The sequence below is a fragment of the Ovis canadensis genome, chromosome 3, assembly GCF_042477335.2.
Source record: "Ovis canadensis isolate MfBH-ARS-UI-01 breed Bighorn chromosome 3, ARS-UI_OviCan_v2, whole genome shotgun sequence".
Taxonomy (NCBI): Eukaryota; Metazoa; Chordata; class Mammalia; order Artiodactyla; family Bovidae; genus Ovis; species Ovis canadensis.
Genome location: NC_091247.1, coordinates 150,244,378 through 150,271,837, shown reverse-complemented (window position 1 = coordinate 150,271,837; position 27,460 = coordinate 150,244,378). Strand labels below are relative to the sequence as shown.

At 36.8% G+C, this 27,460-nt stretch overlaps 1 protein-coding gene across 43 annotated transcripts in view; it reads left to right on the top strand.

The window, feature by feature from the left end:
* Positions 1–27,460, top strand: part of PPHLN1 (periphilin 1) — a 169,325-nt gene that overhangs the window by 57,469 nt on the left and 84,396 nt on the right. For 19 of the 43 annotated variants that reach the window (XM_069584570.1, XM_069584554.1, XM_069584552.2 and 16 more), the window contains 3 exons: positions 14,663–14,874; positions 22,680–22,736; positions 25,510–25,589. In XM_069584570.1, the coding sequence (XP_069440671.1) occupies positions 14,663–14,874; positions 22,680–22,736; positions 25,510–25,589 (349 nt within the window). Of the gene's footprint in view, positions 1–12,504; positions 12,580–14,662; positions 14,875–22,679; positions 22,737–25,509; positions 25,590–27,460 lie in introns of all 43 variants that reach the window. The other 24 variants (XM_070292315.1, XM_070292305.1, XM_070292304.1 and 21 more) reach the window with 3 other exon arrangements.

Below are 27,460 nucleotides of genomic sequence, written 5' to 3'. Positions count from 1 at the left end.
TGCAGTGATTTTGGAGCCCAAGAAAATAAAGTCTGTCACTGTTGCCATTTTTTACCCCCGTCTATTTGCTGTGAAGTGATGGGACTGGATGCCATGATCTTAGCTTTTTGAATGTTGAGTTTTAAGCCAGCTTTTCACTCTCCTCTTTCACCTTCATCAAGAATAGACTTTTTAGTTCCTCTTCGCTTTCTGAATTAAAGGTAGTGTGCTCAAGTCACAGTACCCCCTCGTTCTCTTGTTCCACACTTAAAAACAGATATTTGAGGTCTGCACTTAACTTTTCTTAACTTTGCTTAAGCAGGTACCCAGATGCTTTCTCAAAATGATTCCTGAATTTTTAATTCCTTTTTGAAGATTCTGTTCACTAGAAGTAGCCAGTATTTTGTGTGAAATATTTGAGTGTTAAATGTGGGAAAGAAAGGTGAGGTCCTGAATAAGAGGTAACTTGCTTTCTTTCTCCCTCTTCTCCCCTCCCCTTGTATCTTTGCCTCTTGCTTTGCATGATTTTTGCTCTTAACCCGCAAACATACATCTGTTGAAACTGAGAGGTTGATCACAATTTGTCTGGTTTGGTGTGAGGGGCTGGAATTATGTTAACAGATGAGAATCCTGAACTTTATAAACCTGCTTTTGAAACCAGCATTTAAAGTAATAAATAGAGCGGCTGGTTCCAGGTTCACATGTTGAGTAACAGTGTTATAGGGTGTTTGTTCTTCCTGTCTTACCTTCTCTAGGTGACTTTGCCTCCTGCACTGTTCCAGCATTGCAGCTGAAATGTTTGTGATGCAGCCAAAGATATTTCCTAACTCTCAAGTTATATACTTTTTTGATAATAAAAAGTATCAGTTCCTTTAAATATATGATTTTGGGCAGGGGGAGACTTCATAGTAAGCATTCTAGCTGTACTTACATTTATTTCTTCAAGGGCTCTTTTTTATTGCGCTCATTATATTTGTTGATATCCTCATTTTCAATGTAACTAGAAACTTTATAAGGGCTTCCTTGATGGCTCAGACAGTAAAGAATCCATCTGCAATGCAGGAGACCCAGGTTTGATCTCTGGGTCAGAAAGATCCCCTGGAGAAGAGAATGGCTACCCACCCCAGTATTTTTGCCTGGAGAATTCTGTGGACAGAGGAGCCTGGTGGACTACTTACTGTTCATGGGGTCACAAAGAGTTGAATGGGACTGAGCAACTAACATTTTCACTTTCACTAAAACTTTATAGTTTTGAAAGCTTTTGATGTAAGTTTTCTTTCTGCAGTAAATGGAAGTTTGTCTTAAGTACAAAGTTTTACCCTGTGAATTATGAACTCTCAATTAAAACATGCTCAAGTTCCCAGTATCTTGTTGTGTTCAGCATGCTTCAGGCTCATTGTTAAAGAATTGTTAAGAATTCTTTCTTAAAATCAGGATGATTCTTGCATAAAAATGACTATACTGTACTGATATTGAGTAATTAAAAAAAATTTGTTTTGGCTATGCTTCTCAGCATGCAGGATCTTAGTTCCTTGACCGGAGATCAAACCTGTGTCCCTGCATTGTAAACACAGAGTCTTAACCACTGGACCACCAGGAAAGTCCCCCATATTGATGAATTTTATGAATGAGTACTGGAGCTAACACAGTTCGATAGAAAAAAAAAGTATAAATAGAATGGTGATATTTCTATCAATCAGTCTGTTCTTTTAATTTTTGGGGGGTGAACTAATGACAATCCATCTAGAGATTTTGTTTTGCATTCTGTATCCTAAATGACAGTTGTATATGTGAATTTAATTTATACAGTGCTTCAGGAAATAGTTCTGTGTTTAAGAATGTCCATCTTAGATTTACTTTGCTTGTGTGATTTTAAGTACTTAGATTTCCTTGTTAAAATGGGATTTTTATATCTGAAATAATTTTTAAAAAATATTTATTATTTTTGGCTATGTTGGGTGTTCATTGCTGCACATGGGTCTTCTCCAGTTGGTTGAGCAGAGGCTAATCTCTACTTGTGGTGTGCTGTATTGTCCATGGGGTTGCAAAGAGTCAGACACCACTGACCGACTTTCACTTCACTGCACTTGCCAGGAAGAGCTCTGCTCCATACAGTGACTCAGGGACTCAGGGTCGAAGGAATTCTGTCATTTTCTACACATAGCATTTTCCAAGGTTACCCTGGTCTCAGCATCCAGCAGGCAGATGCTGGGAAGAAGAAAACAGGAAGGCTCTGTGCACATGAGCTTCAGTAGCTGTGGCATACTGCCTCCAGAACATGAGCGCAGCAGTTGCGGTGCATGGGCCTAGCTATTCCACAGTATGTGGGATCCTTCCGGATCAGGGGTGGAACCTGTGTTCCTCGCATTGGTGGGTGGACTCCCATCTACTGTCCCACCGTGAAAGTCCCATCTAAAATGATTTTAAGGAATTTTAATTAATATTCAGGAACACAGAAATCTTATATTTCAGATGAAGGGTCTTACCTTAGGGAGTTTAGGTTATATGAAGCCAGGCTAGTCTGTTTCCAGTTGACCCGGCTCATTGTGTAGGCCTTGGTAGTTTCAGCCCTCTTTGGTAAGATCTGAACTCTGTTTTTATGTACTATCCTAATCCTATGAAGCAGTCAAAATTATTTCTTAGCTTTTCATCCTTTCATCTGATGCATTTGAAATTGGCAGATACATAAAAGCAAAAGCAACCCCCAAAAGACAGACCTAGCTCTCTGGGCTTCTTACTTCTCTTGTAGGTCCATAATTCTGCTTCATTCTTAGCTCTCTGATGACTGCTGCTGCTGCTGCTAAGTCGCTTCAGTCGTGTCAGACTCTGTGCGACCCCATAGAGGGCAGCCCACTAGGTCCTCTGTCTCTGGGATTCTCCAGGCAAGAATACTGGAGTGGGTTGCCATTTCCTTCTCCATTGCATGAAAGTGAAAAGCGAAAGTGAAGTCACTCAGTCGTGCCTGACTCTTAGCAACCCCATGGACTGCAGCCTCCCAGGCTCCTCCATCCATGGGATTTTCCAGGCAAGAGTACTGGAGTGGGTGCCATTGCCTTCTCTGCTCTGATGACTGAGCAGATTGCTAAAAATCAAGTGTTTTTGTGCAGTTTTTCTAGATTTTTTTCAAAAAGTCAAGTTAGAATTTAGTTCCTCATTTTTGGACCTAAAAGTGTTTCTTTTTTTTTTTTTAAGTGTTTCTTAAAGTAGTAGTGGTATTTTGTTGAAGGAGCAAAAACTGGGGTAAACTTCGAACTAATGTTATCTTTAGGTCAAACTCTATGAAATAGAATTATTTAAAAAAAATACATCAAAGATTTTATTAGTAAAAAATGTCTGTTAAATATATGGTACAGAATTAAAGCCAGGAGTGAGTTTACCAAAATACAAGCTGTTAAACCAAGGGCAATGGAACACTTAAAATTTTCCTAATTATTTTGTGTTTGCTTATTCACTAGTCATTTGATAGCATTTGGTTGCATACATATAATAACAGGCACTAAAGATTTAAGAAAAACTGTGGGAGAAAAAAAACTTTATATTTTACATTTTATTACAAAGGATTTAAAAAACTGTTTTATTTAAAGAGATTTTGTTTGAATCTGTTCTCTGACTTTCCTGCAGATCACATAAAGAGAGTTGTATTTGGAAACATTGTTAAAAGTTGAGTTGCTTTGTTAAGGTACAGCATTTTTCTGAATAATGAAAAAGTAGATCACAGTGAAATATAAGTTGGATGATTTCCCAGTCACAATGTAGGGAAAGGTTTGCCTTTGCAGGGAGTATCATGAGGTGGAGGAAGCTAATCTTGTTGCACAGATTTCTTGGTGATCCTCTGAGATGGTTACCTAACACCACATTGGTTGTGGTGGTTGACAGGGCTTTCTTCTCTTGAGCGAGTAAGCTATGCTGTATGAGTGTTCAGAAGAAGTCCTTAAGATGTAATAAGGCTTTTTAGACAGTAGTTGATCTTACAATTTGTTTTCCCTTAAAATAAACATTAATAATGGAAATTCTTTTTTGAAAGATAAAAGTTCTGTTTGCTTTCTAAAAAAAAATCCTTTCATACCATTTTAAGTGACAGCTATATTTTTATATGTCATATTTTTAGAGGACAATAAACATCTTAAAAAAAAAAGACACTAGAGCATATAACATATACAAAATACATAAATCAAGGTATATAGCTCAGTGTGAACCGTAAGTGTAACCACAATCCAGGTTAAGAGAGAGAATTTTACTTGCATCTCAGAAGCTTTGTCATGCTTCTGTTCAGTTGCTTTCTTCTTCCTGTTCAAAGGTGATTGTTATTCTGACCTAAAGCAATCTTAATAGTCAGTGACAATAATTACAGTTGTTGTAACTTGTAAAAACTTTTTGTCAAAATAAAACTAATATTCATTTAATACACTGTAATTTAAAACATTAGAAACTTTTGTCAAAAACTTATGAGTAGTTTGAACAGTGTTTGTCTCCTCGAAGCATCTTTTTTATGCCTTGATGAATTGTTATACTGCGTTCTGAGTTTGAGTCAGTTTACAACATTTTATCCTTTGCATTTTCATTGTTGGAAATATCTCTGAGAGTTCCTTTACTGTGGATTTCTTATTAGCCTCACTTCCTCTGGGACATCTTTATCCTTTTTGTCGTAGTCCCTTTCCTTGTTTGCCGTCAGTAAGTTTGCCTTTACCATTTTTCCTCAGGCTGCGTATCTTTTTTTTCTTTTGAGCGGACACAGAATTTTATTTATCTTGTGTAAACTCATAGTGAGATTTCTGGGTTATATGGTATGTATGTGTTGAACATTATAGGAAGTTGTTATATTATTTGCTAAAGTGGCTATTTTGCATTACTTCGAGCAGTGTATGAGAATTCTAGTTGCTCCACATCCTTGTTAATGCTTGGTGTTGTCAGTCCTTTTATTTTTTTTAGTTTTAATTTTTTTGGAGTATAGTTAATCTTCGGTGTTGTGTGAGTTTCTGGTGTCTAGCAAAGTGGATTGGCCATGCATATACATAGATCCACTCACTCCCAGACTCCCTTCCTGTATAGGTTTCCCTGTACAGTGTGTTCTCGTCAGTTATCTGTTTTGTATACATAGTTGTGAATACACCAGTGCATGTCTTGAAAGCAACACTGTCAACATTCCCTTGGTCACTTATTGCTTCCATAACTCCATTTATATTCAATTTGAATTCCATTCCTACCATTACACCTTTTCCTGTTTTTTTCTGCACAAGAAGGCAACAAAACTACATCTCTGTTTTTTGCCTGTGAACTGAATAACACATACATGGTGACCAATCCAAAAGCCTTTGAAAAATGCAGTGTGATTGGTCACTGATGGTGATGTGCATTTGTTAGTCATGTGGTGATTTGTGGACTGAGAGCTCGCAGCTTTGCGCCTGTTTATATTCCTGTATGTGGAATCCAGTGTTTCACGTCGTTGTCAATGCTTGGGATTGTCAGTGTTTGTTTTTTCTTTAATTTGAGTTAGAAAGTTAATACACATGATACATGTTATGTATGCTTGTAGCCATTATTCCTTTTAGTCCCATCATTTCCATTTTATAGATGAGGAAACAGGCACAGAGAGGTTAAGTAACTTCAGACCTCTCCCATGGTAGCCAAATGATGGAACCAGGATTGAATCCTGACAGGCTTGTTCCAGAGCCTGTGCTCTTATCTGTGGGACTGTATGTAAATTAAAAGATTGAAAATAGAATAGGAACTATTTTACTTGAAAATGTAACATAATTTGAATAGGAGAATTGAAGAAACTTTAGTGGTTGATGTTATGTGTATTATATAGCAACATTTTAGAATTGTTCATTGTTTCCAAGAAAGCTCTTGAATATTTTTTCTTGTTTCTTCAACTGATAAATTTATGAGGGAGTGAGTGTGTTTGTACATGTGTCTGTCTGACTCAGGATTGCTGAACTTTGACGCTATTGGCATTTGATACTGGGCAGTTTTTTTTACTGTAGGGGATCTGTCCTATGCTTTGTAGGATGTTTAGCAGCACCCCTGAGCTTTACCCACTAGATGCTAGTACTATCCCCAGTTGTGAGTCAGAAATATCGTGTCTTCAGATATCGCCACCTGTCCTAGTAGGAGCAAAAGCACCATCACTTGAGAACCATTAGTGTATACTAAGGAGCCTCACTAAATAAATCCTTTTTTATTCTTGCATATATTTGAGTATTTTTCATATTCATAACCTGGATAAATAGGTTTTTCTGCATTTACAGTATTGGATTCTCAGAGCAATAATGATAGCTGTTACTAGTCACATGAGTACATTAAGCATCAGGAAACTGTTTCTATAGGTTGCTTTTCCTCTCTAAAGTATAATTACAGCAACTTAATTACTCTGTAAAAGATTAGCTAAAGGTTTCTTTTTGGATTGGAAAGGTTGGTGTTGGAGGGAGGTGGCATTAAGTAGTGGAAGATCAGTTTTAGAAATCTAAAATGGGGAACTTAAGAGAATATTGACATTGGAAAATATTTAGTTATATAAGTTGTTAATAGTAGTTAAAGTGATTTACTAAATAATTGGGAAATATTTTGCTCTCCCACATAATAAATAGGAAGTATCAATGAAATAAAAGAAAAAAAAAGCTTAACTAATTTCTAATTAAAAATCAAAATTTAAAACTTTAATATTATGAATAGTACAGTCACATTATAGAAATCATTTGTAAAGGAAAAATTCCTGGATTTTATTAGGAATAGGTTTATAGATGAAAGCATTATTGATTTTCTGTTGAATTACATGCTTTAAAGACCCATTACATTCTCACATCAAGAAATAGAAATAAATCTATGAAAGGGTTTTGTTTCAGTATAAGGTAAAAGATACAAGGTTGCTCAATTTGTCCTTGCCATATTATCATAATTAAAAAAAAAAACAAACCAAGCCTTTGTATATCTATTTTTAACCTCATAAATTTGTCATAAATTATAGTGGGTGACAAAAATCTAAGAAAATTAGGACTCAGTTATTTCATAAAACTAATGTCACATGCACTAGTGATACACAGTAACACATCTATATTATTTATGGATAACTGGATTGTTTTGATACTCATGACCTTTTTCTCTCAGATAGAAACTCTTTGGGCTGACATTTGAAACCAAGTACAAACTAAATTAACCAGGTGTTATGACAAGAAAAAGAAGAAATTAAAAGTATTTTGCAGCATTTGGTCACATTGGGTTGAGCCTAGACAAGGATTTTTATAGACGTATAAATAGAGGAAGAGAAAGGAAATTTATTGTTAAAAATGAGAAAGGCATTCTGACAGAAAAGTTTGTTATTTCAGTTCTATCTAGTATTTGCTTTCTGTGTGGATCTTGAAGTCTAACCCTCTTTTGTGGACTGGATTAATATTTTTCTTTTAGGACCATTAAGTCCCTAGTAATTTCCAGCCCAACCCAAATTGTATTTTATTCATGATGAGGTTTATCTACACTACCCTAATTTTCACAACTGGTCAGGATCATCTGCATATTTGATAGAAAAAATTAAAATAACTTGAATTACATTAAATATTTACTTAGATGACATATTTATTTGTCTTCTATTGATTTACCTTCATGCCCTTCATCTATTTCTTATTGGTGTTTTCAGAAAACTTCTTCAGTGGTTTGTCAGCATTCATTAAATTATTAAAGACTAATATTTAAGATACTGCCATCTGATGTTGAAGTTTTCACCCTTAATTGGAAAGTCACTTTAAATCTAATTAAATTTCAACTTTAGGCACTTTTTTTGGATGTAATATAAACTTAGTATTTTGATACACAGTAGTTTCTTCTTATAGACTTATAATTATTTATTTTATATATATATATGGAGAGAGAGAGACAGACAGACAGACTGGTACAGGTACAGACAGACAGGTCTTTTTTTCCTATCCCTTCCTTACAAACATTGAGCTTTTTAGTCAGTCTGAATTTGTCATGGCGTATGTTAAAAGAAAGGGAATCAGTCACTCTCTTCCCCATGTTCTCTCAAAGTTTGGTAAAATATTTTGTAACTTGATAGTCCATGTGTTTGAGGGAAGATTAAAAATGAGATAACTGGTATATTTTCTGCTGTTCTTTCCATCTGTTTTCTGCAATAGGAACCTAACTTTCACAAGTTGAAACCACTTCCATCCTAATTCATTGGTTCTTGAGATGACCTCTAGGCCTACTTCTTGCTTCTTATTACCTCCTGCAAGCCACAGTTGCAATGTCATCTCTGAATTTCTCCATTTATACCACCTGTCCTTGTCTCTGTACTCTCTGATGAATTTTCAGGACCCCATGGCTTCCCTGGTGGCTCAGTGGTAAAGAATCTGCCTGCCAATGCAGGAGACATGGGTTCAATCCTTAGGTTGGGACGATCCCCTGGAGAAGGAAATGGCAACCCACTCCAGTATTCTTGCTTTGGAAATCCCATGGACCGAGGGAGGGGCCTGGTGGGCTACAGTCCACAGGGTTGTAAAACAGCTGGACTCAACTTAGTGACTAAACAACAACAAATTCCTTGTTTCTGGATTATTATAGTTTCTGGCACACAGTCTTCTCCATCCCTCTCTGTTTTGATTTGGTGATACTTTTAACTAACATCAGTCTTGTGTTTTTCAACTCTTCTGTTTAGCTGTCCACTGGCATGGTCAAAACCCTAGAATCATCATCAATGAAAAATGTCCTGCCTCTGTCATGAGCTCTGAGTTACTGTTTTTGACTTGTTATTGTTGTTCAGTCACTGAGTTGTGTCTGACTCTTTGCAGACCCATGAACTGCAGCACGCCTGGCTCCCCTGTCGTTTGCTGTCTCCCAGACTTTGCTCAAATTCATGTTCATTGACTCGGTGATGCCGTCTAACCATTTCATGTGCCGCCCCCTTCTGCCTTCAATCTTTCCAAGCATCAGGGTCTTTTCCGATGAGTCGGCTCTTTGCATCAGGTGGCCAAAGTATTAGAACTTCACCTTCAGCAATAGTCCTTCCAATGAATATTCAGGGTTGATTCCCTTTAGGATTGTCTGGTTTGATCTCCTTGTAGTTCAGGAGACTCTCAAGAGTCTTCTCCAGCACCACAATTTGAAAACATCAGTTCTTCAGTTTTCAGCCTTCTTTATGGTTCAACTCTCATATGCATATGCATGACTACTGGAAAAATCATAGGTTTGACTATATGCACCTTGGTTGAAAAACTGATATCTCTGCTTTTTAATATGCTGTCCAGGTTTGTCATAACTTCCCTTCCAAGGAGCTGATGTCCTTTAATTCGTGGTTGCAGTCACCACGAATGGAGCCCAGGAAAATAAATTCTGTCACTACTTCCAGTTTTTCCCCATCTGTTTGCCATGAAGTAATGGGACCATGATCTTCTTCATGGGATGCCATGATCTTCTTTCTTTTAATGTTGAGTTTCAGGCCAGCTTTTTCACTCTCCTTTTTACCCTCATCAAGAGGCTCTTGAGTTCTTCTTCATTTTCTGCCATTAGAATGGTATCATCTGCATATCTGAGGTTGTTGATATTTCTCCCAGCAGTCTTGATCTCAGCTAATGATTCATCCAGCTTGGCATTTCATGTCATGTACTCTGCATAGAAGGTAAATAATCAGGATGACAATATACAGCCTTGTTGTACTCCTTGCCCAATTTTGAACCTGTCCTTTTTTCCATGTCCCAGTCTAACTGTTACTTCTTGAGCTGCGTACAAGTTTCTCAGGAGACAAGTAAGGTTGTCTGGTACTCCCATCTCTTTACAAGAATTTCCCACCATTTTGTGATCCACACGGTCATAGGCGTTAGCTTAGTCAGTGAAGCAGAAGTAGATGTAGATTTTTTCTGGAATTCCTTTGTGTTCTCCATGATCCAGTGAATGGTGGCAGTTTGATATCTGGTTACTCTGCCTTTTCTTAACCCAGCTTGTATATCTGGCATTCTCGGTTCACATACTGCTGAAGTCTAGACTGAAGGATTTTGAGCATAACCTTGCTAGCATGTGAAATGCATGCGGTTGTACAGTAGATTGAGCATTCTTTGGCATTGCCCTTCTTTGGGATTGAAATGAAAATATCTTTTCCAGTCCTGTGGCCATTGCTGAGTTTTCCAGATTTGTTGATACTGAGTGCAGCAGTTTAACAGTTTCATCATTTAGGATTTTAAATAGCTCAACTGGAATTCCATCACACCACTAGGTTTGTTTGTAGTAATGCTTCCTTGACTTAGAGATACCATAGTTGTATGTAAACAACTCTGACATGTCAGTGAGGTTGTCTAGTTCAGTCCTTCTCAAAGTTTTGTGTGCCTCAGAATCATCTGGAGGGCCTTGTTAAAGCCCTGAATGCTTGGTCTCACTTCCAGAGATTCTGACTCAGTGGGCGGTTTGATGCCCTGAATTTGCACTTCTGTCACCTTCTCAAGGTTGCAGTGCATGTCTGGGGACCTGCACTTTGAGAAACACTGCTCAAATTAATACTTTTCCCCAAAGGACAAATAATTTCCACTCTGCCTTAAGCATCTGTTCATGTCCTTACTTTCTTTACTTTGTATTGATGACTTCTAGAAATATGTTAGGGCTTCTCTGATAGCTCAGTTGATAGAGCCCACCTGCAGTGCAGGAAACCCTAGTCCAATTCTTGGGTCAGGAAGATCCACTGGAGAAGGGATAGGCTACCCACTCCAGTATTCTCGGGTTTCCCTGGTGGCTCAGCTGGTAAAGAATCCACCTGCAGTGTGGGAGATGTGCGTTTGATCCCTGGGTTGGGAAGATCCCCTGGAGAAGGGAAAGGCTACCCACTCCAGTATTCTGGCCTGGAGAATTCCATGGATTGTGAAGTCCATGGGGTCACAAAGAATCGAACACTACCCAGTGACTTTCACCTTTGTGGCATAAACAACAGAAGTATGTTACTGAGGTTAAGAAGTTCTGAAGATAGATTTCTCATGCTTTCTCTTGAAATGAGAATTTTCCTCTGTGTCCTTTCGTGTTCTCTCTTCTTTCCTTTATGCTGTTCTGTTCTACTTAGTTCCCTTGTCCCATTTTTTCCTGGTGATTTTTGGCTCCTTCTTCATCAGTTACCTAAAATGGTCTTGGATTATCCGTTTCTCCTTCTATAAGAAATTAGCATTTTCCCTTCAGCTTCCAAATATATCCAGGATTCCCTCAGAGCTCAGTTAGTAAAGAGTCCGCCTGCAATGCAGGAGACCCCAGTTCGATTCCTGGGTCGGGAAGATCCGCTGGAGAAGGTATAGGCTACCCTCTCTAGTATTCTCTGGCTTCCCCTGTGACTCAGCTGGAAAAGAATACACCTGCAATGCGGGAGACTTGGGTTCGATCCCTGGGTTGGGAAGATCCCCTGGAGAAGGGAAAGGCTACCCGCTCCAGTATTTCTGGCCTGGAGAATTCCATGGACTGTATAGTCCACAGAGTCGCAAAGAGTCGGACACGACTGAGCGACTTTCACTTTCCAAATATATCCAGATGAGCCCCTTTTCTCAGAGCATTGTCCCAATTTCTCTTCCTTCTTCCTTCTGCCAAACTTTTTTTGGGAAGAAAAGTGATAGTTTAATCCCTTTAGTAGATATAGTTTCTTATAGTCTGATTTGGTTTCCAGAGTTTCACTGGTCAGCCCACTCACTGGTTATGTGACTCGTAGGTTTTAAACTCGTAGGTTTTAAATTTCTGCAGTATTTGATATTAACTATCTTTTCTCTTTTTGAAAGTTTCTTCCTTTGGTTTTCAGTTATAACCTTTTAAACTTTTCACTGTTCTTATTTGCATATCCTTTAATCCTTCTCTGCTTTTTCTTGAAACTTGGATTGCTTTTCCCAGACATCTAAATTTGTGCTGTTTAGTATGGGAGCCACTAGCTAAATGTGCCTGTTGAGCACTTGAAATGTGGCCAGTTCAGACTGAGATATTGTGTAAATATAAAATACACACTTGATTTTCAAGATGTAAGATGAAAAAGAATATTATCTCACTAAATTTTAGAATATTGATTACATGTTGATAATATTTTGAGTATATTGGGTTAAGTAAAATATTGCTAAAATCACCTGTTTCTCTTTACTTTTGAACTCTTATTACATCATTTGTGGCCTATTATGTTTCTCTTAGACATTGTTGATCTATATTTTAACTTTTCCTAAAGACTTCTTGGTCAGTTTTTCATCTATTAATATATACTTCTCTTCTGAATGATAGTACAACATTCTGAAACATTTTCTCCCCATCCCCACAGTTAGATACTGAGCTTCTTTAGAGCTAGAATAATTTTCCATAGTGCCTTTTATATATTAGGACATAGATATATAGATATGAGAAAATATGCATAAATATGCATGTGAATAAATGATTTGGGTAAAGTAGTACCATATACTTATGGTAGGTGATGCCTACTGTGATGTTTTTGTTTAATCTGATGGTCAGTAGGAGAGGTTGGTGTGAAGGAGGGGAGAGATGTTATTCTGCTCTGAGATTTTAAAATCTGACATGTACTTCCCCCATGTGTGTCTTTAGCCACCCCAAGCCACTGATGGCTCTGAATTGTGCTGTTGTGATTTTACTGCCATCTGGTGTCAGGATTAGGAAACTGTAAGTCAGCGTTTCATCTTCCCTTTCCCTCCAGAGAAAACAGGCTGCCTTTCCTCTGAATGTGGCCTTGTTGTTCTCCATTTTCCTGAGTGAGTTGTCAGGAGGAGCTCATTGACTTTCACTGTGGGAAACCTTTATCCTCCTGCTTGGAGCACTCTTCCCTTTCCTTCCCTGCTCACTTGCTCTCCTGTCCCTCATGTTCTTGTGGCCTCTCACTCTCCCATTCTTCTCAGACAGCCCATCCTTCTCAGTGTGGTAGTTTTCTAGCCTTGGATTCTAGGCCTTCTGCTTTTTATCCTTTGATTTCATCTATACCAGAGGCTTTAAATGCTGCCTATTTACAGACAAATTTATAATTATAACCAGAAACCTCTTCTGGTCTTGTCACCAGTATCTGTAGTTGTTTACCAGCCTGTTAACACGAGCATCTGAAATATGGCATGATTGAATCTAAATGTGGCTCTCCTACTCTGTACCTATTTCTCAGGTCTGCTTTCTCATTTCAGTAATCCACTGTGCCAGAATATGATATCATCTTGGCATCCACCGTCTCTCACACACAAAAGTCAAACATTTACCTTGTCCCACTGAGTCTACAAAACTGCTCTCTTGTGCATGTTGAGTTTGTGATGCTTCCCCTGCTTCCACCGTATCTAAATCACCACTGCCTCTTGCCTGGACTAAGAATGCTCCTAATTGGTCTCCCAGCACACACTATTGGCTGCACATTTCGTCTGTACATTTAGTATCAGCCTCTCCCACTAGCCTGAGAGTTCCATCATGGCAGGGGCTACATGTATGTGGTTCACCTTTGGGTCCTCAGCCCCTGGTAGTTCCTAAAATCTGTATAATACATATATAGCTACTTACTTCAGCTCTCAGTGATTTTGCAATGACTCCTATAGTTTTAGTGGCTTATTTCAGTATTAATATTTTGTCTGAGTTCATTTATTGTAACGAGTTTTAACTATTTTCTACTTTTGCACAGAGGAGCTTCATTATATCTGTAAAGACAATATAGTTTGGGTATTAATAGTTAATGACAACAATCTGGTTACAGATTAAGGACTACCAGTCAATATGCGGAAATTATTTTCTGAGCATTTGAAATTTCATGGCAATTGGCTCATCTTTTTATCATTCTTCTGTCTAGAGTGTAATGTTCTTTAATTTCAGTAGAGGTATGTTTGCTAAATCTTCAGTTAAAACCTGTTTGACTCCGAGTGTTTTTTTAAATAGAAACTTCTGTCTCAGTAGTTTTATCAATTTTCATTTGCTTTGATGTTTTAATGATAGTTTTGCTTTATAAATCTTTATTACTTGGCCTTGCTTTCTGCTTTGAGTTGATGATATTGCTTAATAAGGCAATTTAACTTGTATAAGTAAAGGTGATACAAAAAGTTGCTATTTAGAGACAGGCAACACTCTGTTATAAATTCAGAGAGCAAGGATTTAATAAGTATCTACCATGGTTTCTCAACCTTGGCATTGTTAACACTTTGGATTTCATAATTTTTTATTCTGTATGTGTGGGAGCTGTTCTGGGCATCGTAGCATTTTGGTAGCATCTTGGTACCAGTTGCGTTCCCTCCTCTCCAATTGTAACAACAAAAGTGTCTGTAAACGCTGCCAGATTACCATGGGGCAGGGTAGTGGGGAATTGCATCAGTTGAAGTGTTGAGTGCTATGCTTAGATGAGGATAATAGGCCAAGAACTATCTCACTGGGGAAATCTTTGGCATTTTCTAGCAGTCTTTGATGGAGTAGTAGCTGTGTGGTGTGTTGTTAGTAGCAAACAGAAGTAGAAACTATATGACCATGTTTTTCACATGTATAAATTTTTGTGCTTGCTTAAAATAAGTAACTTTTGCACATAACCACATGGTTAACCAAACTAAAAAAATGCTGCATTCTAAATATGTTACTGATAAAGCTTCATTTTATTGACTGATTTCAGAAGTAGGTGATTGTAGAAAAAGGGAACAAAAATTACAACATAAAGTGTATGACCAGATCTTTTGCTATTTGTTCTTATGTATAGAGAATACAAAATACAATTAACTTATTTATTTTTACTTCAAAGGGACATGAGAGACAGCTTTAGAAGAAAAAATTTCTACTCCTCCCATTATGTGAGAGACCGGTCACCTCATAAAAGAGACACTCCTGTTTTCAGAGAATCACCTGTAGGCCGAAAGGATTCTCCACACAGCAGATCTGGCTCCAGTGTCAGCAGTAGAAGTTACTCTCCAGAAAGAAGCAAAACTTATTCTTTCCATCAGCCTCAACATAGAAGTATGTATTTTTAAGAGTTCTCCTTTTTGTTTTTTTGTAGCTTCCAGCAGTCAGAGTATACCAAGTCAGATAGCATTGTATGTGTTATTAGATATATATATTATTTTTAACTCTTTATTTGAAAGTTTTCAAACTTACAGAAAAGTAGACTAGTATAATGAACATCATAACGCATCTTGGAACCATTTCACGTTGCAGTCCGCATGATCTTTCACTTCTTCAGTGAAGCATCGGTGTAGAGGAGATGTGTTTGTAATCATGTTGGTGAGTCACACACTCCTATATGTTCTGCTAGTTCCTGGGTTGATCCAGCCTCCTTTAACCTCTGTCACTAGGGGAAATCATTTATATTTTTCATGAAAAATATTAGTGGTTCCCCTGAATATAAGGTATAGCCTTACAGAATTTAGAGCTAAAACCTACCTTCGATTCATTCTTTGCCAACGTCCCAGTTTTTTTTTTTTAACTTGAAGTACCCAGACTGCATGGTGTTCAGTGCATGCCACCCTGGCCCAGTTGCTCAGTACTGGTTGGAATGAATAAATGAAGCAACTTTCTTAGGTAAAATGTTCCTGTTTTATCATTCTGGACTTGACCACCTGCAGTTGTGCTCATTCACAAAACAGTTCCTCATGCCTTCTATATCCAGAGTGTTATGTTAGAACAGTGTCCCTGTCACCAAGGAGTTAGAATGTATATGTATTTTCCCACAACTAATAGCAAGTTTATCAGTATATAAATGTGACATGTGAAGTATAACTTTGATGTAAGACTTGATACTTTGCAAATGAGTTAACATGACATAAGCAGGTCTAAGTAAGAGATTCTCCCTCTGAGGATGGAAGAACGTGCCATGGAGGAAATGACATTTGGACTCATCTTTTATTTCAGACTTGTACAACTAGAGAAGTATCTTCTAGGTAGAAGGAATTATAAGCCAACATACAGAAATCAGAAATTTATTCTTTCTTTTCCTTCCTTTTAACTTTTTTTTTCAAATAATAAGATTTTTAGTTTAACAATCTGCTTAAGATCATTAAATTATCTCCATTGTAGCTGTTGCTGGATTCCTGTATTTAACAAACGTTTATCACTTGTCTGCTATTTCCAGAGCTAGGTAGAGTGGGGCTTCCAAAAAACATATTTTGGATATATGTGTATGAATGGCCTTGCGGAAGGTAAGAATCCCATTTGAAGGTTTTAAAACAACTATAGTGACTCAACACATGCCTGATTGCTTAAAATATTCTTGGACTAGTTCCAGGTAATTGAAAGTTTTACTGTGGAGTTCAGTGTTAAAAGTTTGGTAACTTCTCCTTTCCTTCACTTCCTTCCTCTCCCCTTACCCTTCAAGGAGATAAACAGCCTCTAAGTCTAATGTATGCTCACACGCACAGATGTAAGATACCTTCTAGGGATATATGTTTTTAGATGTGTATGACTTAAATCCAGATCTATTAGTAATTTGGTTAAGAGGAAGACAGTGTCTTTAGAAACAGATTTGAAGCCTTTTAAACAAAACTAGTAAAGTGGAAGCTGGAGATCCTTCCTTAGATCTTGTAGTGAAGCTATTAAGTTATTTAAATTATTGGTGAATTAGCCTTGTTTTTTCCATTTTTCTTCTAAAACAGATTTCTAGGGCAGTATCTTCAATCTGCATTTGGTCTGGTAGGTAGTGGCCAAAACTCTGAAATCTTGAGATGCAATATGGAGCCACAATGTGATGCTCCAGTCTGTGTCTCTAATATGCTTTCCCCATCCTTACAGGTCTAATAGGTTTAATATCTTGCAATGATGGAAAGATAACAGAAAATTGGGAGACTAAAATCTGGTGTGAATTGAATGAAAGAGAGTGTACACCTTTGTTAATGCCTTCATGTTTATTTTCTTAAGTCATTTAACTTTGAAAGTGACTTTCTTCAGTCAAGAAAAAAAGTTATTTCCCTGGGAAAGTTCTCTTTACAGATTGCTTTGGTTGATTCCTCAGCTATTGGGGCTGAACTGTTACAATGTTTTTCTTTACTCCTTTCATTAAATAGTTTTCAGAACAGTTACATGAGATAATCTTCCAAAAAGTCAACAAAGTCTTTAAACAATAAGTGGAAAAAGTAATTGTTATTTTACATATTTGTGGTACTGGTTTTTGCTTTAAATATACATCTCCCAAATATTGGTTGTACCTTGCGTTTATTCAAAAAATTTAAAAAAGGGCTGAGAAATGTGGTCCTTCAATTATCAGTCACTTAAACTGGGCTAATTTACCAGTTGTGGGTTAATTTAGTTTTCCAATGGAAATTGAAATTTTGACAAAGGTTATAAATGTTTCTGTAACAGGTAAAAATAACTTCTTATTCCGTATGCTCTCATTTTGTTAATTTTTTTAACATATAATGTTTTGCTTCTTTTCATACTTTGTAGAGAAATTTTACTCATTTTAATGATCATTGATAGTTTGTCCATGGCAATTATTTTATGACTATTTATTCATAATTCTTCTGTTCATTTACTATATCTCTTATGTGCTTAATTATAAGTCACAATGATTGTTACTTTTTCATCTCAGTTGTTTATTTCCTGTTTTGTGCACACATGTCCATACATGTTAATTAAATTTTTTCTTAGTGTTTTGAGTTACATCCTATGGAACTTTGTACTACCATAGGCTGATTATCTTCATAAATCAAACTGTCTGCATCTTGTGTTCATATTTAAGAATTTTCTGCCCATAACTTAAGTGGACTAACCTGATCATAGCTGTGACTATGATATATGATAATATTTTTTTCCTTATTATCATTCATATTTACATGTTAACAGCATAGGTTGTCCTGGTTAGCCTCATTTCCTTTTCCCTTGTTGTTATACTGTTATAGTTAAAATTGTTTTGTTATATATACCATTTATATTTTTACTTGAAGTTTATTTTTATTCTGAGTAATATAACCACACATTCCCTGTTTGTCAGCTCTCTCTTAGATATTTATTTCCTTTTTCTTTCCCCTCTCTCTGCTGAATCCCATTGTTTTCCTATCTTATACTCTTGCTACTTACCTTCTGTTTAGGATAATAGTGTTAATAATAACACCAGAGTCTCCCATATCGGTATGGGAGACTTTTTGTTAAAGTACTTCCCATGAAGTTTTCTACATCACAGGCCAGCCTTTCTGTTTTTATATAACTCATTAAAAAAAAAAATTAAAACCTTTTCTTGTAACAGCTACTTAATACTAGTTATTTTTCTTAGAGCCATAAAGATATTTCTATTTATGTTGAAATCTTTTGCAAATTTGAAAAGTAACATCATAATCTCTTTGATTTTTTTTTCCAGATTTAAATATATTTACTTCCTTCAGTGCTTTCTTTTATTCGACATGGTTTTCATACCTTTTACTTTCCTAATTTTCTTTCTATTCCTTTTAAGTTGTGATGCCAGAAGTGAACTTTTGTCAACCATATTGTGTTACTGGCCTTTATTTGAAACTGTAGGCAACTGCAATCTAGGCCGTTTTCACATATATTATAATAATATGAAGAAAAAGAAAAACCCTGCAGCTTATACTTTTTTCAGGTACAGTTGTTTGTTTGTGGTTAATACATAAAAATAATCTAGGAATGCTGTATTTCATTTAATTAACTTTGGCTTACAATTCTCTTCCATAAAGGTCTTAAAATCTCTTTAGTGACTCTGTGTACAACAGCAGATAAAAGCAGTTTTGTTTTATCCATAAATGAAGTATACTTTATGTTTTGTATTAATCATTAGTGATTAATTTGAGTAGCATAAGTCCTAATATAGAAACCTCTAGGCACGTCCTTCTGTGGACCATGTATCTAAATGATTTGCTATCACTCAACTATTTGTGATCCCCCATATTTTTTTCTTTTCCACTTGAGAATCACAAAGCATTTCCTCTTTGGAAACAATAACATAAAGATTGCTTTGCTTTGTTGTGTAAAATCTGTTGTGATTCCTAGGGATTATCCTGTATGTACTTACAAACTTTTTGTTAATTTGTTCTAAACGTTTGCCGCAGGTTAATGTCAAATTTACCAGTGATGCTCATATATATAAATCAGGCTTCCCTCGTAGCTCAGTTGGTAAAGAATCCACCTGCAATGCAGGAGACCCCAGTTTGATTCCTGGGTCAGGAAGATCCCCTGGAGAAGGGATAGGCTACCCACTCCAGTATTTTTGGACTTCCCTTATGGCTCAGATGGTAAAGAATCCACCTTTACCATCACACAGAATCAGGCTATGTGACACTTTGGGGCTTCCCTCATAGCTCAGTTGGTAAATCATCTGGCCTGCAATGCAGGAGACCCAGGTTTGATTCCTAGGTCAGGAAGATCCCTTGGAGAAGGAAATGGCAACCTACTCCAGTATTCTTGCCTGTAAAATCCCATGGACAGAGGAGCCTAGTGGGCTACAGACTATGGGGTCGCAAGAGTCGAACACGAGTTAGCGACTAAACCACCACCACCATGTGCCATTTTGGTTGAATTTTTTAGGTGTCATTACTGTGGAAGATTGACAGGTTTATTGCTTTCATTGGTCTGTATCTGATTTTATATAGCTCCGACTTTGGGTCTAGTCTCCCCTTATTTTCTTGAAATCAGCAGCCATTATTAAGAATGGAAAATATTTTAAAGAAAGACAGTGTTAGTCATTGTTTAATTTTGAAAGCACATCTTCCATGATAACTGAAAATGTACAGAAATTAAAAACACTATTTTGAGAAGAGTATCTTTGGAAATTAGACTCTATTATTAAACTTCAGTTTAACGAGAAAGAAGACACATCTTAAGACTTTTTGCTGTGAACGAATTTGGAAGTCTATGCGAATTTTTGGATAATAGCTGAAATTCCAATGAATTTTAGAGATTTAATTCTGCCTTTAGAAAGAAGGCTTTTCTGTGCAGGTGTAGAGTAATAATGGGAACATGGAAGTAGGCTTTACATCAGATCATGTTTATCACACAGTAGGAACCTATTTTCTTATACGCTGACTATAATAGTGTTTCTTAGCTTGAGAGTTACTTTATTTATGCTCAATACTCATAAATATTTTGGCCACGTGATGTGAAGAGCTGGCTTACTGGAAAATATCCTGATGCTGGAAATAATTGAAGGCAAACAGAGAAGGGAGCAGCAGAGGATGAGATGGTTGGATAGCATCACTGATTCAGTGGACATGAATTTGAGTAAACTCAGAGATAGTGGAGGACAGAGGAGCCTGGCGTGCTGCAGTCCATAGGGTCACAAAAGTCGGACCCAACTTGGCAACTGAACATAACTCATTAAATCATTCAACAAGAATATATTTTACATAAAAGATTTGCCAAGCAAGATAGATCCAGTCCTCGTCCTCTGAGTTTATATCTAGAGAAGGAGACAGGTCATTCCATGGGAATAGACATTTTAGGTGATAGCTGAAGAGTGGGCAGAAGTTGCTGGGAGGATGAAAGTAGAAAAGCATTATTGGGATGAGCTGTTTCACGTGAAATTTAATCTTGGACTCTTTAACTGATCCAAGCTGTAAATGTGCTATTGAATTAGATTCCACAGTATATTCTTTTTGTCTGAGAACCTGTGGTTTAATCACAAGAGAGCTTTGGCTGTGAGTTTTCTGGGTGAATCCTAGGAGGTCAGCTATAGCTTTCCTGGCACCTACCTGAATGATGGAGGTTCTGAAACAGTAGTCAAATAATGGCATTTTCATGTGTGTAGACATATATAGCATCCCTGTTTTAGGGCTTGTATGTTCTACCAGTAGCACACTTCCATACTTTTTGGAAATTCACTTCAATGTGTTCATAGTTAATATGTCTTAATTTTAACTGGTTGGATCTCTTACCTCCAAAAGTTGGTTATTTTGGGGAAGCAGTAGTGGTATAGAGCTTTTTCTACCCTTGTGGTTGTTTGGTTGTTTTTTCTGTAGCTTTTTGGTGTCTTTACCACAAGGATCATTTTTCTTGTGTCTCCTCCGTTTTTCTGTTTCATGGCCTTTTCTTGGCCATGCCACGTGGCATGCAGGATCCTAACCAAGGATCACACCTTTGCCCCTTGTAGTGGAAGCACAGAGTCCTAATCACTGAACTGCCAGGGAATTCCTTGTTTCATAATTTCTTGAATAAACAAGTAGATCGCTGAGAAATCATGTTCTTCCTTAACCGAGAGCCCCAAATTTGCACATCTTCATCCATGATTCAGAAAAATGATTTCCTTAGCACCTTTGTAGTCATCACATCTTCATTTGTTCATATCTTAATTTCTCTTTTAAAGCTTCAGGTATCAAAGGAGAGATGAATGTGCTACCAGTGCTCTTGTTTATTTTTTATTGATAAGACTTTCAGAAGTATCTAATTTTACTCTTATATCAGGCACTGTACAAAGCATTTAATAGTTTGCAAGATACAGCCCTAACTTTATTATCTCTCCAGCGATACTTAAAAAAAATTTTTTCCTTAGCAAAGTATTTTGTCCCTATATGGGTTATCAATAATTAATAGTGCTTGATTGGATGAGTCTGGTTAAGTTTATCACTGCTTTCATCAGAACACATGAGCAAGAAAGTATGTTTCTGAAAGATCATATCAAATTTACAGCTACTATATTCAAAGAGACAGTGAATATTGTTAAATTCTTACAGACTTTTAGGTGTTTGTTGGAACATTGAGCTGCTTCTTTGGCTTTTATTTCACCTGCATGGGAAGAACTTTATAGTCTGTGGAACCAGTATTTGAAATTCTTGTTCATTTTCTTCCTCACCATTTATTCTTTCACTCACTAACATATTAACTGGGATTTTGGTTTCTATATTGCCAACTTTAGAATTTTATTTCCTAATTTCTTTCCTTCATCCTACTTTAGAACTTACTATTATTATTTTTTTTTTGCAAGTCACAGCAAAGATAGGAATGTATTGAGTCCTATTGCCAACATGGTCAAGTAGGAGTTAGTTTCTGCTTACTAAGATCACATGTAAGATGAATTTGAGGTAATGGCCAAGTACCTACAGAGTAGGATTCTTTCCATTAGAAATATAGAAGTATGAGTGAAAAGAGTTGAGAGACATTTGTCTTGTTTCCTTAGTATTGATTGGAGCCAAATAAGAAGAACAGAACAAAAAAGATTGAGGATAGGAGGAGCATTCATATTTAAGGAGTAATAACCAACAAAGAAGAGAGAGAAAGGTAAGAAGATATAGGATGACAGACAGAAAAGTACAAAGGCATGAAAGCAAACGGCAGACTATTAAGAACTTGTAATAGAGAACAAGTCAGAACAGCTACTTGCAGGTAGTCATCGTATGACCAGGGAGCTGGTATGATGCACCATGAAGACTTTCTCAGGTGTCTTTTTTGATTTCTAGGGGTGATTCATCTTTCACTCTTGATTTTTTGGTGTCATTCTTTAATCCTTTATATATTTACTTTATGGAGGAGATTAGATTAGATGCTTATACTGATGAGTAAGATGTGTGATACCTGTCTCTAACTTTTGGTGTCTTATTATAGGGTCCTTTTTTCATGACTTTCTGGCCATGCTATCCTTGGTTAGCCTCGTTTTCATTCCCCATTGTTGGACCGAATCTTAACAGTTTTTCTCCTATTTTGTTATTTATTTCTCTTTAGTGGTATTTGCTCAGGCAGCCCAACATGAAGACAGGGTAGGAAAGATGTTAGGGTTACCAGCAAATGCTCAGAAGTTCCTGTTCTCGTTATTCCTACTTCTGGGTTCTTCTCTTGTTCCTCCTGGGCACTGAGGTGCTGGTGTTAATTCCTCCCTGCCCACCTTTCCCTAGAGTCCGTGCGTACTGGTGCCTGCTACAAACGGCAGAACGAAGGAAAGCCAGAAAGAGGTGAGTTTTGAGCTAGATTTTGATTTGGGATTGTGAAGGGTGGGGGGTTATAATTGATAGAGGTTATAGAAATGGGAAAGTGTATAAACTCTGCCGTTAGTCTACTGTGCGAACCAGAGTTGAACAACAGCAGACTCACATAGTAGGATTTGGGTAGATAAGTGGGTTTGTTGTATAGGCTAGCCCTTTCCTGGTTAGAAGCAGCCACCTCAGAGGAGGTTGAGATCTGTGGAAGAGACATCGGCAGACAGAATCTAACAGCAGTAGGGTCAGGACATTTATGTTTTTTGTTTCTGTGCTCTTTCTGCTGCCATCTCTATCATTCTTTTTCGTTTAGCCTTTGCTTCTTGCCTGTCCTTCCCCTTCATGTAACTGGTGTATGTGAATATATGTTGATATTTGATCAACCACTGCCCTATCTTTCAGTGTTCCTTTGCTTCTGCACAGTGAGATTGGTTGAAATCTGCTTAAATTAGCCTTATGCAGCTAAAATGATGAGAGATCCTAAGACAACACTTTGACATCATACTTGGCATACCTGTAGTGCTGATGTTTTATTTGTAAAGGAAATGCTAAATAAAAGATTAACAGCTGCTTGTGAAAGTTTTTTTTGTTTTTGTTTTTGCTATATTTAGCTGCTGTGTGCTAGAGTTGAGCCTGTAATTATGCCTTTAATTAACATAGTGTGCTGTACTGATTGGTCCAGTTCTTCATCTTTGAAGGAAATATTTATCAGAATACACTGAAGAGGTCATTGTGTCCTAAGGGTAGAAAAATAATTAATCTCTTCACCAATTTTTGAGCATCTGCTGTTTCCTTAAAGGCAGGCCTTGGGTATTCAGAAAAAAAATAAGCTTCTCTAGGAGTTTTAGATGCAGTGGGATAGACTGACACTGTCACATTATGATGTAGGATTTGCCGTGTACAGTGGAAATTCAGTAGGGAATGACTGGATAAACCATGTTCTTAGTCATTTGGGGATATAGTGATGATTGGTATCCTTTTACTTCTGATTTTTAAGGTCTATAAGAACTTTTAAACTTGCTTAGTATAAAAGTTTCTTAATGGTACCACAAGTTAAAAGATTCTAGAATTCTGTCTTTATAAAAAAGACTATTGGAGCTTCAGAGTTAGAGTACTGTACCTATAGCAGGGGAGTCTTCAACCTCAGCACTATTAACATTTGAAGCTGGATAATTCTTTGTTGCGGAGGTCTGTTCTGTTCATTTGTAGGATGTTTAGCAGCATCCCTAACCTCTATGTGTCATGTGCCAATGGCACTCACCCATTTGAGACGGTCAAAAATATCTTCACACATATGCACATGTTGTGGGTGGGGAGAGGTGTGGGGGTGTCTTGAGAAAGCCTTTTCAGTTCTTCAGGACATTGGAAAGAGATGTTATTTACTACTTCTCCAGGTAGTTGGAAGCCCTTGAGCCTCCAGGTCCTTACTTAGCTATTGTGACCACAGCAGGAAGAATTTAGGAGGCTTTTTGACGGAAGCTGGCTTTACTTCGGTTTGAAGGTCATTTGTCTCTGCTTTTGCTCTTGACTGCTTTCCTGGCCTTAACCCACTATCCAGCGTTGACCAATTTCTGTGCCACTCCAAACTTGGTGCTACTTTTCCTTCTCTCCATAGTTAAAGTTTCCTAGCCCTTGAAAGCAGAGGATTTATGTTACATTTGACATGTAGTCAATTTAATGAAATGTTTTTCTATTAGTAACAACTCACTGTTATTTAAAAAATTACGTTTAGCTAAACCTTTTTGTTTTTTTTGTTGTTGTTGTTGTTGAACTGGCTAAAGTAATATTTAAATTTATTTTCTGGCTTAAATTTCCATAAAAGCAATAATATATACATAGAGCACTTTGGGAGTGTCTGAAGTGACTAAAGATAAAGGCTAGTGACTTTATCTCATATGGATTTATTATCAATCATTTGATATATATTTGAGCACTTATATCAGGTACTGGATTAGTACTGTATTGCTACTGCTAAGTTACCTCAGTCGTGTCTGACTCTGTGTGACCCCACAGACGGCAGCCCACCAGGCTCCACCGTCCCTGGGATTCTCCAGGCAAGAACACTGGAGTGGGTTGCCATTTCCTTCTCCAGTGCATGAAAGTGAAAAGTAAAAGTGAAGTCGCTCAGTCGTGTCTGACTCCTAGCGACCCCATGGACTGCAGCCTCCCAGGCTCCTCCATCCATGGGATTTTCCAGGCAAGAGTACTGGAGTGGGGTGCCATTGCCTTCTCCAGTACTGTATTACAGTGTTCTAGTTTTTATTTTTATTTTTTAAACATTTCATAAATACCTACTAAATTCCTTACTTGTCTTTCTTTTGAGCTTCTGCATAATTAGCTAATAGTTAGCTAATTCTCTTTTGTAGTATTTATATAATAACCTCCATTGGATTTTTATTGTGTGTGCTGCATTAAAAGTTAGCTTTTCAGAATTTGGAAGAGGAAGCAAATTTTAAAATGGTCTTGCCTTTCCTCAGGTCTTCTCTGTTGTTCCATGTTTGCTAACTGGCACTGATATGACCTAGACTGCCATCATGTGTACAGTCCTTTGGTTCTAGATTATTTGAAATTTTCAATGGTGCCCAGCCTATAAGAGAGATTTAGATATTAACAAATTTAATTTAATAGTTATAAAGATTTCAGTATTAAAATAAATGTATGACCTCTGTCCTTTGCTTATTTACTTACAGAATCAGTCTAGTTGAAAACAAATGAGCTAGAAAATTGTATTTTATATTTTCTTATATAGGTAAAGAAAGACCTGTTCAGCCTTTGAAAACATCAAGAGACACTTCACCCTCAAGTTCTTCAGCAGTTCCTTCATCAAAGGTTTGTTGTATTTCTAAAATTAATTTAAAGAAGGATTACAAAGTAGATGAGATAGACTGTCTAGTACAGTGCTTTTATTCTTTACTGTCATACCTAATGGGGGTAATTTGCTGCATTAAACTCTAGAGTTTTAAGTAACCATAACTTGAAAATAGCCACCAGAATAAATGAACAGTTTTCTTACAGAATTATTTCCACAGGCTATGCTAAAATTAGTACTTACTGTATGCCTTCTCGACACCTGAGTGGAAATGAATATTCAAATGGTGTGTATTTGAGAGAATATGCTTTTATTTTGGGCTTCCCTTGTGGCTCAGCTGATAAAGACTCTCCCTGCAATACGGGAGACCTGGGTTTGATCCCTGGGTTGGGAAGATACCCTGGAGAAGGGAAAGGCTACCCACCCCAATATTCTGGCCTGGAGAATTCCGTGGATTTTGGAAGTGACCTAACAGAGACCTGACATTTATTGTATAATTACTTGATTCTTGATAATATATCGTGTATTTTCTTCTGTTATAAATTCATCTAAAAATTCTATGATGTAGGTAAGTATGTTTCCATTCGAAGTTAAATAATTTTCTCAAATTATTTCACTGATGAGCTATCCCCAACATTTAAGAATACCTATTCTTCTCAAACTCTTCCAAAAAATAAAAGAGGATCAAACACTTCCAACATTGTTTAATGAGACTAGCATTATCCTGATACCAAAACCAGACAAGGACATTACAAGGAAAGAAAATTACAGGCCAATATCTCTGCAAAATCTCTTAGTCAGAATTTATCAAGTCAAATTCATCAGCACATGATCAAGTGGGATTTCTTCTAGGCACGCTAGGATGGTTCAGTATCTGCAGGTCAATCAGTGTGATGCTGATTGATAGTGTAGTGTGATAGTGTAGTATATTTATCCTTAATAAAATGAAGGATAAAAATCATAGTAGCATCTTTGCAGGAAACATATTTGATAAAATTTAATATAGTTTGATAAAAAGTCAACAAAGAGGGCATGAGGGAACATCCCTCAACAAAATAAAGGCTATATTTGTCAAGCCAACAGCCAACATCATTGTCAAAGCATTTACTCTAGGATCAGGAACAAGATAAGGATGCCCAGTCTTACCAGTTCTATTCAACATAATATTGGAAGTCCTAGCCAGAGCAGTTAGGCAAGGAAAAGAAATAAAAAGCATCTAAATTAGAAAGGAAGAAGTAAAACTTTAACTATTTTTGGATTACATGATATTACATATAGAAGACACTAAAAAAGAAAAAATCAAACAGCAAGTGGGACCTAATTAAGCTTAAAAGCTTTTGCAGAACAAAGGAAACCATTAAGAAAATAGAAAGACAACCTACAAAATGGGAAAAAAATATTTGCAAATGGTATGACCAATAAGGACTTAATATACAAAATATATAAATAGTTCATACACCTTAATATCAAAAAACAGGCAGAAGACCTGAATAGGAATTTTTCCAAAGAAGACATACAGGCTAATGGTACATGAAAAGATGCTCAACATTGCTAATTATTAGACAAATGCAAATCATAACCACAATGAGCTATTGCCTCACACCAGTCAAAATAGCTGTCATCAAAAAGTATACAAATGACAAATGTTTGAGAGTATATGGAGAAGAGGAAACTCTTATATGCAATTGGTGAGAATATAAATTGGAAAACAGTATAGGGATTCCTAAAAACAAAAAACAAAACCATAACTATCATATCATCTAGCAGTCTGCTTCCATGTATATAAGCAAAGTAAATGAAAACAGGGTGAGTACATGGCAACTCCGAGAGTGCAAGGAAGCTCTGCACCCCTTTGTTTAGCCTTGCCTTAAGAATCTTTTTATCATAAACT